Source organism: Trichomycterus rosablanca, chromosome 8 (assembly GCF_030014385.1).
Source record: "Trichomycterus rosablanca isolate fTriRos1 chromosome 8, fTriRos1.hap1, whole genome shotgun sequence".
In the NCBI taxonomy this organism is placed as follows: Eukaryota; Metazoa; Chordata; class Actinopteri; order Siluriformes; family Trichomycteridae; genus Trichomycterus; species Trichomycterus rosablanca.
Window position 1 is genome coordinate 3,270,343 of NC_085995.1, and position 18,051 is coordinate 3,288,393.

General features: G+C 40.1%; 1 protein-coding gene across 1 annotated transcript; it reads left to right on the forward strand.

Moving 5' to 3' along the window:
• Positions 1–7,024: 7,024 nt before the first annotated feature.
• On the forward strand, positions 7,025–10,860 carry glod5 (glyoxalase domain containing 5). The gene is made up of 4 exons (XM_062999700.1): positions 7,025–7,163; positions 8,521–8,676; positions 9,379–9,534; positions 10,596–10,860. The coding sequence occupies exons 1-4, from the start codon at positions 7,116–7,118 to the stop codon at positions 10,722–10,724; spliced, it is 489 nt and encodes a 162-aa protein (XP_062855770.1). The 5' UTR covers positions 7,025–7,115; the 3' UTR covers positions 10,725–10,860.
• Positions 10,861–18,051: the final 7,191 nt, after the last annotated feature.

Sequence of the window (18,051 nt, forward strand, 5' to 3'; positions counted from 1 at the left end):
GCAAAGAAGTCGAGACGTTTAGACAGGCTTTATGGAAGTCTGAATGAAGTCTCGATGATAAACAAATTCAAGATTTATTTGTGGCTCAAGTTATTATGATCGTTTAGGCATTTTTTCATAGCTTCATATCACCCGGGATCGTTAGACTGGTCGAGTTTTTGCTATTAATACTCATGTCTCACTCGAAGGACCAACTAAGCTAAATGTTAGTATTCCAGATCTAATATTTATTCCCCTTTACGAACACGATGTTGAGAATATTCAAACTAAATTCTGTATGTTTTAAACAAGATCAATTTTTTTTCCCCCTGATGTACCCAGAATTTACTCCCTTGATATGAGTACATTTATGATGTCCAAGCAAGCACAGTTTATCAGATCTGGTCATATTCAGCTTTGATGAATGAGGTTTATTAATAATTAAACGGTCGTCTCACCGGTGATATTTCTCATGTTCAAAAAGGTGAACCAGCACTTGGACGTTTTGTAATGCTCGGATTACTAATCTCAGTCGTATTCAGAACAGGAGCAGCAGGGTTTGCCTTGTTCTGTTCATAAGTAGCTACGATTACATAAAGCCTAATCAAATGGAGATTCAATAAGCACCTCTGTTGGCATGTTGGTACATAAGTTTATCTATTCAGCAAGATGAGCGATCATTTTATTAAGCCACTAATTAGAAAATAGCCATGATCATTAACTTGTATATACGTGAGAGTAAACAACAAGATGCTTCACATCTACAGAAAATACAAACATCATGATGCATCTCTAGCTGTTTGTAGGGTGGTGGGTGGTGCAGTTGGAATCATTAGTGCTCAGTGGTTCGATCCTCGGCTTCAGTCACTCGTAACATGGCACGTTTGGCATGTCGTCTGCTTTCCGTCCACCTCACAAAACACGCAGTGGGTGGAATGGCTTCTTTAAATCCCTCCATCTGTGTACATTCACGTCTGAATGTGTGAGGGTGTAATGCTCTTCAGTAAACTGTTCCCCTCTCAGGATACATATTTGTCCTGCGACAAACAGTCAAGAGAAAATAAATTAATTGGCACATGCACATACCTTTAGGTGATGTTCCTTCCAAAAAAATTATAGTTTATGATGTATGATACCAAAAATATGTTCTTAAATGAACATTTGTGGCATTCGGGTGTTGCCACATCTATAAGCTGTGCCCCTCTACACAAAATAGGGTCTGAAAAGACAACCTGACCTCAGCACTGATGAACACCCTTAAAATAAATTGAAACTTTGACTGTCGGGTTAACAAAATCAGTACCTGACCTGATAAACGCTATTTGTGCCAAATGTGCCATTCCACAGTGGCTTGGTGGGTAGCACTGCTGCCTCACAGCAAGAAGGTCCTGTGTACGATTCTCCCTGTGTCTGTGTGAGTTTCCTCCGGGAGCTCCGGTTTCCTCTCACAGTTAAATAACATTCAAGTGAGGCGAATTGGAGACACAAAATCGTCTGTGACTGTGTTCGAAATCTTGTGTAAGCAGTGACTACCTGTCCTGTCATGAATGAACCAGAGTGTGTAAAACATGACGTTAAAATCCTAATAAATAAATAAATAATGCAGAAGGGTTCGAAATAGGATAAAATGTTCAACAAGCTCCTGGTCAGGTGTCCACATACTTTGAGTTAGTCAGGGCTTTGTTGAATTTGAGCCTACTTGAACAGGATTTATCAGGTGAAATAAAACCTTTTGTTTAAACAGTGACGCGTCTCAATTTGCTGTTTGCCCAGAGCAGGAACCTCCCCGAGCTGAGCAACGTTTGCTGAAATCTGGTGCACGTCGCCGCTCATCAGTTGTTTCCATGTGCTGCTGTGAACTTGCTGTCCAATCAAAACTGCATTTTATTGTAAACAACACTGATTTCATTGTTATTCAATACAAATGTAAGTGCTGAACCTTAAATAAGCCCTAAAATAATTAAGAGTGAAGCTAGTCAAAGCTTTTTTATATGTGGAGAGGTTTGTTTTTTCATGCCCATCCCTACAGCGTACAGAAGTATAGATAAAGAAGTATTTGAATTGCTGTGTGTAGGCAAGCTGTGTCATTCGGCCCAACAAATACCATTATAACAGGGTTGGATTTATTATTTTAAGCAGCGTTCTACATCGGCGTTCTAATTCTTTAATGGCAATTTATCATCTGTCTCGGAGCAGAAATAAATGTATGACTATTTTAGTGTAGCTAATTTAATTAAAGATCGAGGTTGCGTTCATGGTGATCTACCAAGATACTAAACTTTCATTTTTGTGCAGAGATGAGAAGAAAGACTCACATATCACGAATGTTCGTGCAATATAAACACATGGGAAGACTGTACAGATAAAAAAACCTGTTTAAACCTGTCGTAGACTGTGAATATTCACGTAAAAAATGAAGATTTATCTCCTAAAAAAACAAAGAGGTTCTTTACAGGTTGTGTAAATTGTAACAGCACTACTCTGAAACACTTAAGGGTATTTTGTTCTATAATCCAATGGTAGGTTTTTAATGTATTTGAATAAAGTTTCTGCTTGAAGTTTCTGCTGTAGAAAAGCTAAAGATTCTTAAAGTCTTAATGTTTCCAAAGTGGAGCCCAAGTCCAAGTATTATCATGTAGAGTTTTTGCAATTCATGTTAATATTAATGCTTTTTGGATATTGAATTTAATCTGATATTTAAAGAATATAAATGATTCTTGGTGGAATTTAAGGAAACATCTGTGATTTTATTTAAAGAACTATTTTTTTCTAGCTAACTCAGCAAAACAAAATCAGCCTCTTGTTCACCTCAAAGCCATTTTTTTTTTCTAATTTTCCCGCTTTTTTCCCCCCAATTACCCTGATTGCGTCCTCTATACTGATTCGACCCCTCACCGCTGACTGAGGACGCCTCTCAACCGACATGCGCCCCCTCTGGCACGTACAGTCAGTACAGACTGCATTTTTCACCTGCACAAGTTGTGTTCGTACACCGACGGGCACTGTGTATGGAGGGCCACACCCCCATCGGCATTACTCCTCAGCCCTGTGCAGACGCCATCAGTCAGCCAGCAGGGGCCGCAGTCGCACCAGTTATGAGGACCTATGATACGACTTTTTACCCTCTAACCCTGAATCCAAGCCAATCGTTGTTCATGCTGCCGCCCAGCCCAGTCAGAAGGCAGAGCTGAGATTCGATACGATGTATTCGAAACCCCAACTCTGGTGAGCTAGCGTACTTTACCACTGTGCCACCTGAGCGGCCCCTCAAAGCCAAATTTTTATTAAAACCCAGGTGTTTTACAGTCCTGTAAAAAACCTTCTTGGTTAATTGGTGACCTCCGTCACAACGCTACCCACAGTACCCTAATCATCCATCCGTTATTAATTCCTCCAAACATTTTTTTCTTTTTCTCTGAACTTCCCCCAATTTTCTTCCCTAATCTAGTCATATCAAATTACCCTGATTGCATTACGCTTCACCTCTACCGATACAACCCTCCACTGCTGACTGAGGAGCTTCGCAACTGTCACACGCCCCCTCCGACACGTGTGCACTACCGACTGCCTTTTTTCACCTGCACGAGGCGATAATATAATAAAGGTTTCACCCCCACCCTGTCCACCATCAAAAGCACCTACAACAGGCTTGCAGGCACTGGAACTAGACACAGAATCAATGGATGATGGTCAACTGGTCAGATGAACCGTTTCCTCCAGGATCATGTGGACGAAGAACTGGCACCTGGGAGCGCTGTAGGACGATCCATGTCACAGCATACCAAAGTTAATGGACCTGACACGTGTGCACTACCGACTGCCTCTTTTCACCTGCACGAGGCGATAATATAATAAAGGTTTCACCCCCACCCTGGGGTGAAGTGTCCAACACCCACTGCATGTTTCAAAATAGTGAAAGACCTAAATGTTTAACCTAACTGCCCTATTTTTGCTTTGTAAACAGATTAGACTAAAGTTTTTATGGGTCATATTATGTCAAATAAGTTTCAATTTGAATAAAGTTTCATATGCGGATCAGCCTTGTGCATGGAGAGCCGCACCCTGATCAACGCATTATTCCCCAATGCTGAATAATGACACCTTGGGATCAAAGACTAGTTCTAACAATACGTAGACACCGGAAACCACTAATCAGCAAACCACACAAGTTACTACAGCAAGAGGCCTGACTTAAGACTAGGTTCTAGCACACGTTAAAACAGAAAGTATACTTAAACAAGAGACCTACCTTAACCAGGAGTAGAAGTGTATACAAATGGAAGACTACAGCACTGATAGCTAAGATGTCAACACAATCCCTTTATACTGAGCTTAGTCCTGCCCCCAACTGACACCTTGGGATCAGAGACACCTGAAACCACTTAACCAGGAGTAGAAGAGTATACAAATGGAAGACTACAGCACTGCGCAGGCGCCATCAATCAGCCAGCAGAGGTCGTAATTGCACCAGTTATGAGAAATCCGGCTCATCCCACCCTGTGACAGCCCAGACGGATGGCAGAGCTGAGATTTGATACGATGTATTCGAGATCCCAGCTCTGTTGTGCTAGCGTGTTTTATCGCTGCGCCATTTGAGAAACTTTAAATACTTGACTTTGGATTTATGTAGCTCGTTTTTCACTGACCTGAACACGATTCTTTACACAAAAACGCTCATAAATTTGAGTTTATTGTTGGTTTTATGCAAATGATTGCTGTTAATGTAACATTGATTTTTAGTGTAAAGAATTGAAATGAGAAGTTTGTTGGTCGTCTTTGGCTAATTTACTTATTTTAATTTTTCTAAAAAATTCTAATCCTATTTACTGTCCACACTAAACATACTTGGGCTCCTGATTGATGCAACTAACGATATCTTTGCCTCTGCCAGTTTGAGCATGAAATCCTCGATCATTTATGACTGGGGGTCTGTGGACTGTTTCAATAGTTCATTTTATTCAGTCCTAACCAGCAGGACACACCAAGTGACCCAGATCTCGATGTTCTGCAAATTAAATCGAGTGCTTCTTTCCTGCGTGGTGATATCTGATAATTTTAAAATGTGGGGCTCCTTGAACCGGGATAAAATGAATTCTAGTCTTGCACATTGTCAGTATTTTTTCTGTTATTAACCTGAATGAGTCACGTTATGAGTTTCTGGCCTTTAGAGTAGTGTGTGTGTGTGTGTGTGTGTGTGTGTGTGTGTGTATGTGTATGTGTGTGTTTGAGTGTGTGGATGGATGGATGGCTTTGTGTGGGTGCAAAATTAAATAGCAAAACACTGTTTTAACCAATAATAGATGTTTTTGGAAAAGTTGTGTGGTGTTCTTGGCTAGTTAGTTTATTTGGGGGTGGGGGGTTGTTGGCACCACATGCATTTTTCAGCCTTTTCAGCTGAGAATCACAACACTACTACATATAAATATGTTACAATATGAGCAACCACAAGGGTCTAATTCTTTATATGAGGATTTCTGTGTCCATGCCATGAAACTGATTTCTTTATTGTATTTATTACAATACCTTCCAGTTGGTGGCCATTTAACTGAAAATACTTTAATTGTATTAGGCCAGTTTGCATCACCAGACTTAAAAGGTTTCTGCTTTTTCTACATCTTTTACTATACAAGTGAATCTCAGCAGTAATGCTCCTACAAATGGTGAAGTACAGGGGTTGGACAAAATAACTGAAACACCTGGTTTTAGACCACAATAATTTATTAGTATGGTGTAGGGCCTCCTTTTGCGACCAATACAGCGTCAATTCGTCTTGGAAATGACATATACAAGTCCTGCACAGTGGTCAGAGGGATTTTAAGCCATTCTTCTTGCAGGATAGTGGCCAGGTCACTACGTGATGCTGGTGGAGGAAAACGTTTCCTGACTCGCTTCTCCAAAACACCCCAAAGTGGCTCAATAATATTTAGATCTGGTGACTGTGCAGGCCATGGGAGATGTTCAACTTCACTTTCATGTTCATCAAACCAATCTTTCACCAGTCTTGCTGTGTGTATTGGTGCATTGTCATCCTGATACACGGCACCGCCATTGGATGCACATGGTCCTCCAGAATGGTTCGGTAGTCCTTGGCAGTGACGCGCCCATCTAGCACAAGTATTGGGCCAAGGGAATGCCATGATATGGCAGCCCAAACCATCACTGATCCACCCCCATGCTTCACTCTGGGCATGCAACAGTCTGGGTGGTACGCTTCTTTGGGGCTTCTCCACACCGTAACTCTCCCGGATGTGGGGAAAACAGTAAAGGTGGACTCATCAGAGAACAATACATGTTTCACATTGTCCACAGCCCCAAGATTTGCGCTCCTTGCACCATTGAAACCGACGTTTGGCATTGGCACGAGTGACCAAAGGTTTGGCTATAGCAGCCCGGCGGTGTATATTGACCCTGTGGAGCTCCCGACGGACAGTTCTGGTGGAAACAGGAGAGTTGAGGTGCACATTTAATTCTGCCGTGATTTGGGCAGCCGTGGTTTTATGTTTTTTGGATACAATCCGGGTTAGCACCCGAACATCCCTTTCAGACAGCTTCCTCTTGCGTCCACAGTTAATCCTGTTGGATGTGGTTTGTCCTTCTTGGTGGTATGCTGACATTACCCTGGATACCGTGGCTCTTGATACATCACAAAGACTTGCTGTCTTGGTCACAGATGCGCCAGCAAGACGTGCACCAACAATTTGTCCTCTTTTGAACTCTGGTATGTCACCCATAATGTTGTGTGCATTGCAATATTTTGAGCAAAACTGTGCTCTTACCCTGCTAATTGAACCTTCACACTCTGCTCTTACTGGTGCAATGTGCAATTAATGAAGATTGGCCACCAGACTGGTCCAATTTAGCCATGAAACCTACCACACTAAAATGACAGGTGTTTCAGTTATTTTGTCCAACCCCTGTACTTCCCAGGGGAGTGGAGGCTGAGTTTGAAGGTGATATTTGGGTGAAACCTTGGTGGCACTCCCCCCCCCTACAGTACAGTTACAGGTGAGGTGTGCGGGTTATTACGGTAAAACGTAGCGCACTTAGAAATTTGAGTCGAAGGCTTTTTCTCCACAGAAGGAACTTGAAGAAGTGCTTTAAATCGTGGAATAAAGTAAGAGATCCTGAACGCTGTCATGGCTTTAAGGTTCTCCGGTGTGTTCCGTCAGATGATCTACACATCGGTAAAGTATCTGTACGGTTATTTACGGTATTTACTCGGTTTGGTTGTTCTGTGCGGTTTCGTATGAACTCGGATGATGATAAAATTCGAGTAATTTGATCACCAGCCTGGTACAACATGTATTAACCATGTCATTATGTAAGCATCTATTAATAATACAAGTTTATTTAGGCTTAAATACTGATATAAATTAATGAACGAATGAATAATAAACGCTCACTGGAACTCGTTGTTTCCGTGTACCGTAAATATCAGAGTAGACCAGCATTAAAAATCATACAAATTAAGCAATGAGGTGCGAATGAAAAGGGTAAAACCAAAATAGTTCATAAATAACAATACTTAAAAGTTTGACCATTGCCTTTATTCACTACGTGTTACATTGATTTTGAGTCATTTGAGGCTGTGCCCAGTCAGTCAGAGATACATTTGTGAGGTCAGGTAGTGATGTTGTACTTTCCAGATGGTGTTTACTAGGGTAAGGGTCAGGACTCACTGTGGGCAGTGATGGCTCAGTGGTTAAGGTACTGGACTAATAATCAAAAGGTTGCCGGTTCAAGCCCCACCACCGCCAAGTTGCCACTGTTGGGCCCCTGAGCAAGGCCCTTAACCCTCAATTGCTCAAAATCGTGTTCAGTCATAATTGTAAGTCGCTTTGGATAAAAGCGTCTGCTAAATGCTGTAAATGTAAATGTCTCTGTGCTGGCAACTGGAGTTCCTTTACAAGCAACATTTTTACTGAAACGGGAAAGGTCCTTCCTCAAATTAATTATGGTCAGGGTTGCCGTGGGTCTGTTTCATTGGGCGGAAGAAAGGAAACACCCCAAACAGGTCACCAGTCCATCACAGGCCAGACACACAGACACACCTGGGGCAATTTTAGTAGATCTGATTGTGCTGACTGCATGTCATTGAACTTGTGGGAGGAAACAGGAGCACCCGGATGGAGGAAACCTATGCGGACACAGGGAGAACATGCAAACCACACAGTGAGAACCCTGGCAGCCCTTTCAAAGTCATCAGTATTGCGTGGTCCGGTTCAAGCTTGTCTAAAAAGTTCCTGTCCAGTCCACTCACTCAGTTCTACTCCTCTGTCCTGGGAATGGAGGTGGTATCATAGCTGGCCAAGGGATCAAACCCAGGCCCTTTCTGCCGTGAGGCGACAGTTACCCACTGCGGCACTGTGCCACCCTTTATAAAATCAAATAAATAAAACATGTTGGTACACCTGATTAGGCGAGGTGTCATGTCATATGCACCGTTTATTTGCTCGTATGGTGTTTATGTACTGAATTGCTAAAACTGTGTGTCTAAAATGTATTTGTTTACCCAAATATATTTCTGTTTGTCTCATGAAGTCATCAGTATTACGTGGTCCAGTTCAAGCTCGTCTAAAAAGTTCCTGTCCAGTTCAGATCAGCCACCTGGATCACCTGGTTCTGACGGTTCGAGATCTGAAGACAACCACTCAGTTCTACTCCTCTGTCCTGGGAATGGAGGTGGTATCATTTAAGGTAGGTCCGGTCCATTTCTGGACTTTTGGCATGATGGGTGACCAGAGCGACACCCCAGATTTTTGATGGATGACAACTGGGTGCCACTTTTTTAATGTAGACCTAACTGACTAAATACAGGATCAGACTTCACTTGTAGTCACTCGTAGTCTTTGAGAAGTTTTACATGTTCTCCCTGTATCTGTGTCATTGTTCTCTCAGTTCTACTCGGTTCAGTTGGTGCTTAGCCCATTTAAAGTGGTTACTAAATATTAATAAATAATACTAATAATGACAATAATAATAACAATAAAACTGAATATAATGCTTCCTCTTATGCATCCAAAACTATAACACATATTGATGTCTCTCAAAGTAACCGTGGTCGACCCCTCTTGATATTTCAGGCATCCTTGTCCGGGTCGTGGTGGGTTTGGTGCCAGACTATATGCCAGTTTGTGGCAAACCAGTGCTTGCTTGTAGTGGCCAATTAAAAGCCCAAATTACCCAAATTATTTGCTTCTCTAATTATTATCTTAAAAATCTTTATTACTTTTTTAATAATTGTGTAAAGAAATCTAATCACCACAAGGTGGCGGCGTTGTATAAATACTGCACTGTCTCTCCCCCCCCCCCAACCTATAGAACTTTAATACGATAAATGGAAACCACTGTAAAGTGCTGGTGTACTGATTGTTCATTCTCTTGCTCTGTTTCCTTCAGGGAAATCGTAAAGCTCTGAGTTTTGGAGATCAGAAGTTTAACCTGCACGAAGTCGGGAAAGAGTTCGAACCAAAAGCTAAAACTCCCACGCCGGGTTCTGCAGATCTCTGCCTCATCACCAAAACCCCACTGGAATCAGTGGCTGCTCATCTGAAGGTAATTTGGGATGATTCAGATATTTCAGGACATTAAAACATTCTGGATTTGGGTTCTCGGGTCTAACAGACGAGTCCATCATCACAAAGAATTGGGTTCTTGGGTGCCACTGGCCTGGATGGGTGCTTTGCAGGCTGTGTCGTATCTGTGGAAGGTCTTTTTGCCTCTGCAACAATGCCTGCTATGGGGATAGTCAGACTGGTACTGGGGGATTACAGGTACTGGCATTAGCTAGGAATCTAACCTGGAGTTTTCTTCTGGCCTGGCATCTATCTAAGTCCAGAGTGATATAAAACTTGCTTGACTGTGAACAGTGTCACCTATATTCCAGCATTCTCCGGCAGATTCTCTGGAACTGTGTATTTATTGATTTTTTAAAATTATTATTTAAATCTGACCATTTCATTTCCAATTTGTCTCTCAGTATGGTGAAGAATTAGGAGGTCATGTTTTCTGATTTAAAACTAAAATACTAAAACAGATTTAGAAATGATTCAAAATGTTAGGTCTGTATGGGATTTTGATTGGCGTGTGAAATGATCTTTTTGGGTGGGCACAGCCATGCTGGAATAGGAAAGGGCCTTCCCCAAACTACTTTCTTTATGATTTATCATACATGTAAGCAGCTGGTGTTGGTGAAACATGTAAACCCAATATTTACGAGGGGTGTCCACATACTTTAAGTCTTACAGCGTATATAGACCAGATTAAGTATTATGAATTCTTTATTTAGAATAAACAGTGCCACAGTGGATCTGGTCCTCACACCAGACTTGGCACAGACCAGCACTGGGAGCACACTGACGAGTGTATCTCTCGAAGTCTGGGCTGTTTCAGCCACCCCCTTACTCGGGCATTAACCAATCATGTCCATGCAAATGCCTGACTGGCTGATAGCACTGCTCAGATTAGAACCCTGGGTACCCAGATCTCAGCAGTAGTGGGCGAGTGTACTTTAACGCTGTGCCACCATGACTAAGAGGCTGCAGACTTTATATAATGTATTTTGATTAAAAATAAAAGCATTATAAATGTATTTGTTGTTTTATTTCTATTAACAGGAATGTGGAGTGAAGATCGAGGAAGGGCCGGTTGAGAGGACGGGAGCGCAGGGTCCAATCATGTCCCTCTATTTTAGAGACCCTGATAACAATCTGATCGAAGTGTCCAACTACTCCAACAAGTGCTGAAACTCAGAATTCATGACTGATGGTTCTGATTTTATACTGATTATACAGGGATCTGATCAACACTAGAACCAAAAACACGTCTGTAAATGAAAGAGCTTAATGTAATATAGTTTTATTAAAGCTGTTTTAACACAAATTATATGCATTATTTATTTTTCTTATTAATTAAACAACAAACATTTTTATACACGGTTTAAAAATGATGCATTAAAAAGCTTACAGCAAAAGTAAAATAAATACGCTTAAAACGAAAATTAAAGTAAATTTCATTCATTCTTTAATTTTTTTATTTTGACTTTCAGTTTAATCCTGGTCAGGATCGCTGTGGGTCCGGTGCCCCAGGGCCAAAATACACCCTGTTCAGGGCTCAAATCTAAGGGAACCACTTTCATACACTCACACTCTCGCTCACATCTAGGGGCAATTTAGACTGACCAATCCACCCCAATACACCCTCTGCATGTTTTTGACGGGTGGGGGAAAGTGGGACATCTGAAGGATTCCTTTGTGGACACAAGAAGAACATGTCAAACTCCTCACAGACAGTGACTGAGGATTTACATTCATATAAAGGGGCGTGTATGCTGTATGGCCAAAAGTATGTGGACACCTGATCATGAGCTTGCAGTTGATTATTTAAGGAAACAATAGTGATAATGATTAGACAATTTTTATAAAAAATAACTAAACGTTTAGTAGTGGAAGATGTTTTTTAAGCCTGATGGTGGAGCTGTTTGCTTTCATATTGTAACAATTGCTTAAAAAGCTTTTACATGTAGTGAGGAGTATTTGTGTTCTCGCATTAGGTAATAAATATTATAGTGGGTAATAAATATTATATTTATTTTCTACAAGTATTGTATATTTTTTTTTCTAATGTACCTTGAGCCTTTTACATCTATTACACAGATGGAATTTGACATAATTGCAAATATCAAGCACTGATGACTCTAGTTATGCACTAATTACATTCTTATCTTATTAAAATAGAAATATCAAAACGTTTTACATGCTTTATTGAAGAAATAATAACCAAAACACGGCACGGTGGCTAAGTGAGTAGCACTGTTGCCTCACAGGAAGAAGGTCCTGGGTTTGATCCCCAGGTGGGGCGGTCTGGGTCCTTTCTGTGTGGAGTTTGCATGTTCTCCCCGTGTCTGCATGGGTTTCCTTTCACAGTCCAAAGACATGACAAGACTGTGTTTGATATAATCTTGAGAACAGATGATCCTTGTGTAACCAGTAACTATCGTTCCTGTCATGAATCTAACCAAAAGTGTAAAACATGATGTTAAAATCCTAATAAACAAACAAACAAACGAAGCATTGATGTGTTAACTGATATTAACTTGGAAAGAAAAAAATGTGGATCATCGTCTGAACATCAATTAATAAATTCGTCTGCAAATATTCACTCCACACTTGAATGAAATCAAAACTTGAACAATTTTTTTGGTTTCTTAGGGCAGTTGTAGCCTAACAGTTAAGGTACTGGAGTAGCAAGTAGAAGGTTGCTGGTTCAAACCCCACTACTGCCTTGAGCAAGGACCCTAACCCTCAGTTGCTTAGACTGTATGCAGTAAGTCGCTTTGGATAAAAGCATCTGCTAAATGTAAAATATAGTTAATTTCCTCTTTATAATGCTCAGTAACTGTAGTAGTCCTGATTTATAACGTTTACAGCTCTAAACGATTTATTGTTTGCACGTTCTGATCTCATAAAGCAGCACAGGCCTTGGAGATCCGGACTTTGTGCAGGTCACTTCTGTGTAATGTGAGAACACACTGCAAATATTTCCTCCACACCAAACTCATAAAACTGTATATTAATATAACCTGATTCATGCTGTCACAGTTTATAAACCTGTTACTAAAATCACAAAAGACTTCACTGTAGGACTGATGTAATCTTGGTTTAGCACAAGGAACAAGGATCTGCTCGGTTTTAATAGTTTATCAGTTCGATACCCAGGTTTTTGTACTCACTGAACTGGTAAGTGGGACTTTTCCACAAGCCCAGTCACTCAGACGTTTCCTTTTACTATAGTAAATCTATTATTCAAATTCCTTAATTAAAGGGTAAGTTGGTAATTATAATAAAGGAAACTCAGCTATCAGATAAAAACACCCTCGACTCTTTAAACACTGTATTATTTGTTACAGGTCTTAGTAAATGAGGAGGAGTAGGATAGGTGTTTCTGTGTGGAGTTTGCATGTTCTCCTCATGTCAGTGTGGGTTTCCTCCAGGTGCTCTGGTTTCCTCCTACAGTCCAACGACGTGCAAGTGAGGTGAACTGGAAACACTAAATTGTCCATGACTGTTTGATATTAATCTTGTGAACTGATGAATCTTGTGTAATGAGTAACTACCGTTCCTGTCATGAATGTAACCAAAGTGTGTAAAACATGACGTTAAAATCCAAACAAACAAAACATGCTAGTAGGTGTGTTGTCTGCTCTAAGTTGCCCCCAGATTGTGTATGATGCTTGTCCGCTCTGTATTTCAGTCTTGCACCCAGGAACAGTGATGACTGAGATGTTGTGGTACAAATAATTGACTGAAAGGTTGAGAGTTCAAGCACCACCATTGTGAAGCAAGATGCCACTTTTGAACCCTTTAGTAAAGCTTTTAACCTTCAGTTGCTCGGTTTGTATCCTGTGTGTCTGTCAAACGCCTTAAATATAAATGTGTTTATGGGTCAGGGAATGAGTGGATCCAAAATAAATGATATTTTATCTGCGTTTGCTACTGTATAACAATAGCAGAATACACAGGCTGTCCTCACACTGACAAAGCCCCCCCCATACAATAACTCAAGATCCCCCCACCCTTTTCCCCCAGCACTGGACTCTACACTATACATAGAATATATAGTGTTTTATTTTTATTATACAGATGTATAATAGTAACTGCATCTCATAGCTAATATTTTATATTATTTCTTATTTTTATTTTATTCTATTCTATTTTATTTACTGTACTTACACTGTACTGGAGCTGCTGTAACACTCAAATTTCCCCCATGGGGATCAATAAAGGAATCTTATCTTATCTTATTAGTTTTTATTTTTATTTAATTTACATTTACAGCATTTAGCAGATGCCTTTGTCCAAAGCGACTTACATTACAGTTACAGTATATTGCCTAAGCAATTGAGGGTTAAGGGCCTTGCTCAAGGGCCCAACAGTGTCACACTGGCAGTGGTAGGGCTTGAACCAATGACCTTTTGATTACTAGTCCAGCACTTTAACTGCTAGGCTACAACTGCCCTTGAAAATCTCTTTCATTTTCATGTCCTACCACTGCTCTAGGGTGGGGGCTCCCCAGAATCTGGGCACAATGCAGTAACACACCCGAGATAAGATGCCAATCCAGTCCGGGGTTTTCGCCATCCCCTAACTCAGATGTACCCAATCGTGTCGGTTGATAGTTGATAATACCTCTGTGGATTTAATCCCTGGATCCCAAAGTTAGTGGGCTACCCCTGCGCCACCCGAGCGCCTGCTTTATTTATATTGTATGTGCAGAATGAATGATACATCAAATGGCCCAAAACCACAGGACACATGCAGTGGGTGTTTACTTTTGAATGCCAGGTTAATTACATGAGTAAGAACATTTATGAAGATTATAAACATGTCAGAAGTAAACACAAAGCACTCAGCGCACTCCTCAAATATTGACTCAGTGCATTTAGTTACTCTAGTGTTTGACCGTAACAAAGAAACGATGAAGTAATTGTCGTGAAGTGCACTTAAAACCTGAGTTAATAGACTGAAGGTAAACTATATGAGGAAACTGTGTACACACAAAGCTGGGCAACACCTACACCAGGCATTGATTTCTTTATGTACAAACGAGGCCACATCATGTTAATTCCCCCGACATCATTCATCTACTGACAGGAACATAGTTAAACACTTGAAGTTGCGGGAAATTTGATGAAACCCTTGAGTAGTTTCTGAGTAATCGCCAGAATTTCCTTTGTACACGTTTACTGACGTCTCAGATATCGGAGATATTTTTACTGTTAAAAATATTAAAGGTGTTGATGTCACGGTATTGAAGCATGTGAGTACAGGAATCAGGTCAGGTCAGTAAGGTGAGATCTTCCTGGAAGAAATACACAATGCACACATTAAATCCTTACTAACTATACGTGTTATGTCTAAAAATAAATCATCATCTAGTTTCTGATTACTAGACGTGTGTACGGATAACTTAGAACAGCTTTGATTTCATGTTTTATCTGCTCAACTTCATTTCATTTATTAATAAACATCCATTCCTGCATTTCAGCCCTGCAACACATTCCAAAAAAAGTTGGGACAGTAAAGCATTTTGGCACAGAGGGGACCAAGTGATTTAGTGTTTCAGCTTTTATTTTGTCTCGTTCTTCCTACAAACATGTCTTAAGATGTTCAACAGTACGGGCTCGTAGTTGTCGCATTTTTCCTTTCAAAATTCTCAACACGTTCTCTGTTGGGGACAGGTCAGGAATGCAGGCAGGCCAGTCCAGTACCCGTACCCTCTTCTTCCACAGCCACGCCTTTGTAGTGTGTGCAGCAGGTAGTTTTGCATCGTCTTGTTGAAAAATGCTGGACGTCCCTGGAAAAGACGACGTCTTGAAGGCAGCACGTGTTGCTCTAAGATCTCAATGTACTTTTCTGCATTAATGCTGCATCACAGAAGAGTAAATGACCTTTACCAAGGACACTGACATGCCCCCATACCATGACAGACCCTGGCACTGACACACCCCACACCATGACAGAAAAAGACCTGAAATGCTTATTCATCTGACCACAATACATGTTTCCACTGTGTGATGGTCCATTTAGATGTGTCTAACAGTGGCATTTGTGCATGTAACTCATTATTATAGTGCTTGACAAAGGTTTGGCCTTTACGCACTGACATTCCTTCTGATTCCTTGAATGGTTTAATGATATTATGCACTGTAGAGGGAGAAATATGCAAATCCATTCCGATCTTTCTTTAAGGTTTATTGTTTGTAAACATTTCAATCATTTTCTCACACATTTGTGGACAAACTGGATCCTCTGATCATCTTTGCTCATCAAGGACTCAGCATTTCCTGGATGCTGCTTTTGTACCAAACCATGATTACAATCACCTGTTTGGAATCACATCATTATTTAGTTTTTTCACCTCATTACTAGCCATAAATTCCCCCGTCCCAACTTTTTTTTGGAATGTGTTGCAGGCCTGAAATGCAGGAATGGATGTTTATTAATAAATGAAATGAAGTTGAGCAGATAAAACATGAAATATCTCTGACATCAAATAAAAGTCAAAGTAAATGTAGGAAACTCTGTGCTTTTATTTGATTTGCATTTTCCATACTGTCCCAACTTTTTCTGATTTGGGGTTGTACATTTGTATTTTATTATCAGGCTGCAAAAAGTATGCAGTATGTTTCAGAATGGAGTGGACTGTGTCCTAATGTTTCCAAAAACTCCTTTAACAAACCCATGTTCCCACTTGAATGTCCATTTCTGGCTTTATTGATATGCACTCATTCAGATGATCCAGCTGTTCTAATATTGAGAGATGTGTTTTTTGGGGTTATTTTCAGAATGAATGTGTTTCAGTTCTCGTCACCTTGATCTCTGTCCACATATTTATTCTCAACACAGCACAGAGTGGACAGAGAGGAATGAGGAATATTTCCTTTTTAAAACATGAACCTCTCCCCATGTTCCTAATAACACTGAGCTGAATCAACTGAGCACATTTCATTACAGGCAGGGTGGCACAGGTTGTTAACCAGGGCCGCACATTAACATGGGTCCTGGTAACCTGGTTTAGGAACCTATAGGTACTTGAAGAAACTGCTTTATCCTGGTCATGGCAGGTCCAGTTCCACTGGGAAAAACTAGGGCAAGGCAGAAATACCCTGGACAGGGCACAAATCCATCTCAGGGCTAAATAACAGGTTAACAGAATTAACAAAAGTACAAAGAAATTACTTTTAACGTTTTAGCTGATCTACTTGAAAATTTTATACATATAAACAAATGCTGAATTTGTCTGCAACATGCTCAAAAAATAAGGACGGGGCAAAATAAGAGTGAAAAGTCCATCCATGGGGATCTTAGAAACACACATGTAGCCATCAAGGTCACATCTTTTCCAAGGAAGTACCTGGTTATTTCAGCAAGACATTTATATTTTCAACATTTAGCAGATGCTTTTTATCCAAAGCGAATTACATAACTGTGACAGTATACAGTCTAAGCAATTGAGGGTTAAGGGCCTTGCTCAAGGGTCCAACAGCAGCAACCTGGCAGTGGTGGGGCTTGAACTAGCAACATTCTGACTACTAGTCTAGTACCTTAACCACTAGGCTACCCTATCCCTGGGAGACAAGGTACAGAGTGTGCGCTACAACAGTGTGGCTTTGTAAACACAGAGTGCTTGTGCTTGACTGGCCTGTCTGCAGAGCAGATTTGTCTCTTATTAATAATGTATGGTGCAGCATAAAGAGAGGAATCAGAAACAATTACTGTCCCTACTTCCCAAACCATTAAAAAATGCAATTAATAGAAAAGGTGATGAAACACTCTGCTGGAGTGCATTGAAGGCATCAAATTTATTTATTATATTTACAAAATACAATAAAGTTAGTCAGTGAAAACATGGAAATTCTTTTGTTTGTACTTTTATCAGTTAAACAGATGTAACAAATAGTGTACATTTAGGGACATTTTACCTTCTGTATGATTTTATGAGACCAGAGGATCCTTAGAATTAAACCAAGGTCTCCAAATCAATGTTGCTATAAGGTTCACATATTTATAACATATTACTACCACAAAATTACAAGTATTATAATATGATAGGACAGAAATGAAGAAAAAAAACAGATCCCAGTCCTCAGTATATTTAAATATTTTATTATATTCATAACTTAATTATGTTGCTATTTATTATATAACAAACCACACAATATCATATGGATTTTTACAGTGATATTTACAAATCATTACAGTACCATTTTTTTAGAGACGCTGTTTGTTTAATTTGCAGTTCCTATTGTTTAATGGCTGTGGGAAAGAGATCACTGCTGCTGACTTCAACGTCAAGTCTTCACTGTCAAGTCAAATGTTCCATCATTACAAAACAAAGAACGATAATAAAAGACAAAAATCTGTAAATTAATCATTTTTTAGATGTTTGTAACAACTATACAGGTACAAAGTGGAATTTTAAATAGAGACACAGTATTAATCTTTCAATAGAAAGTATATAATGGTTCAATGTTGGAATCTATTTAGAAACAAGGGGTTAAATAAAGGCGTG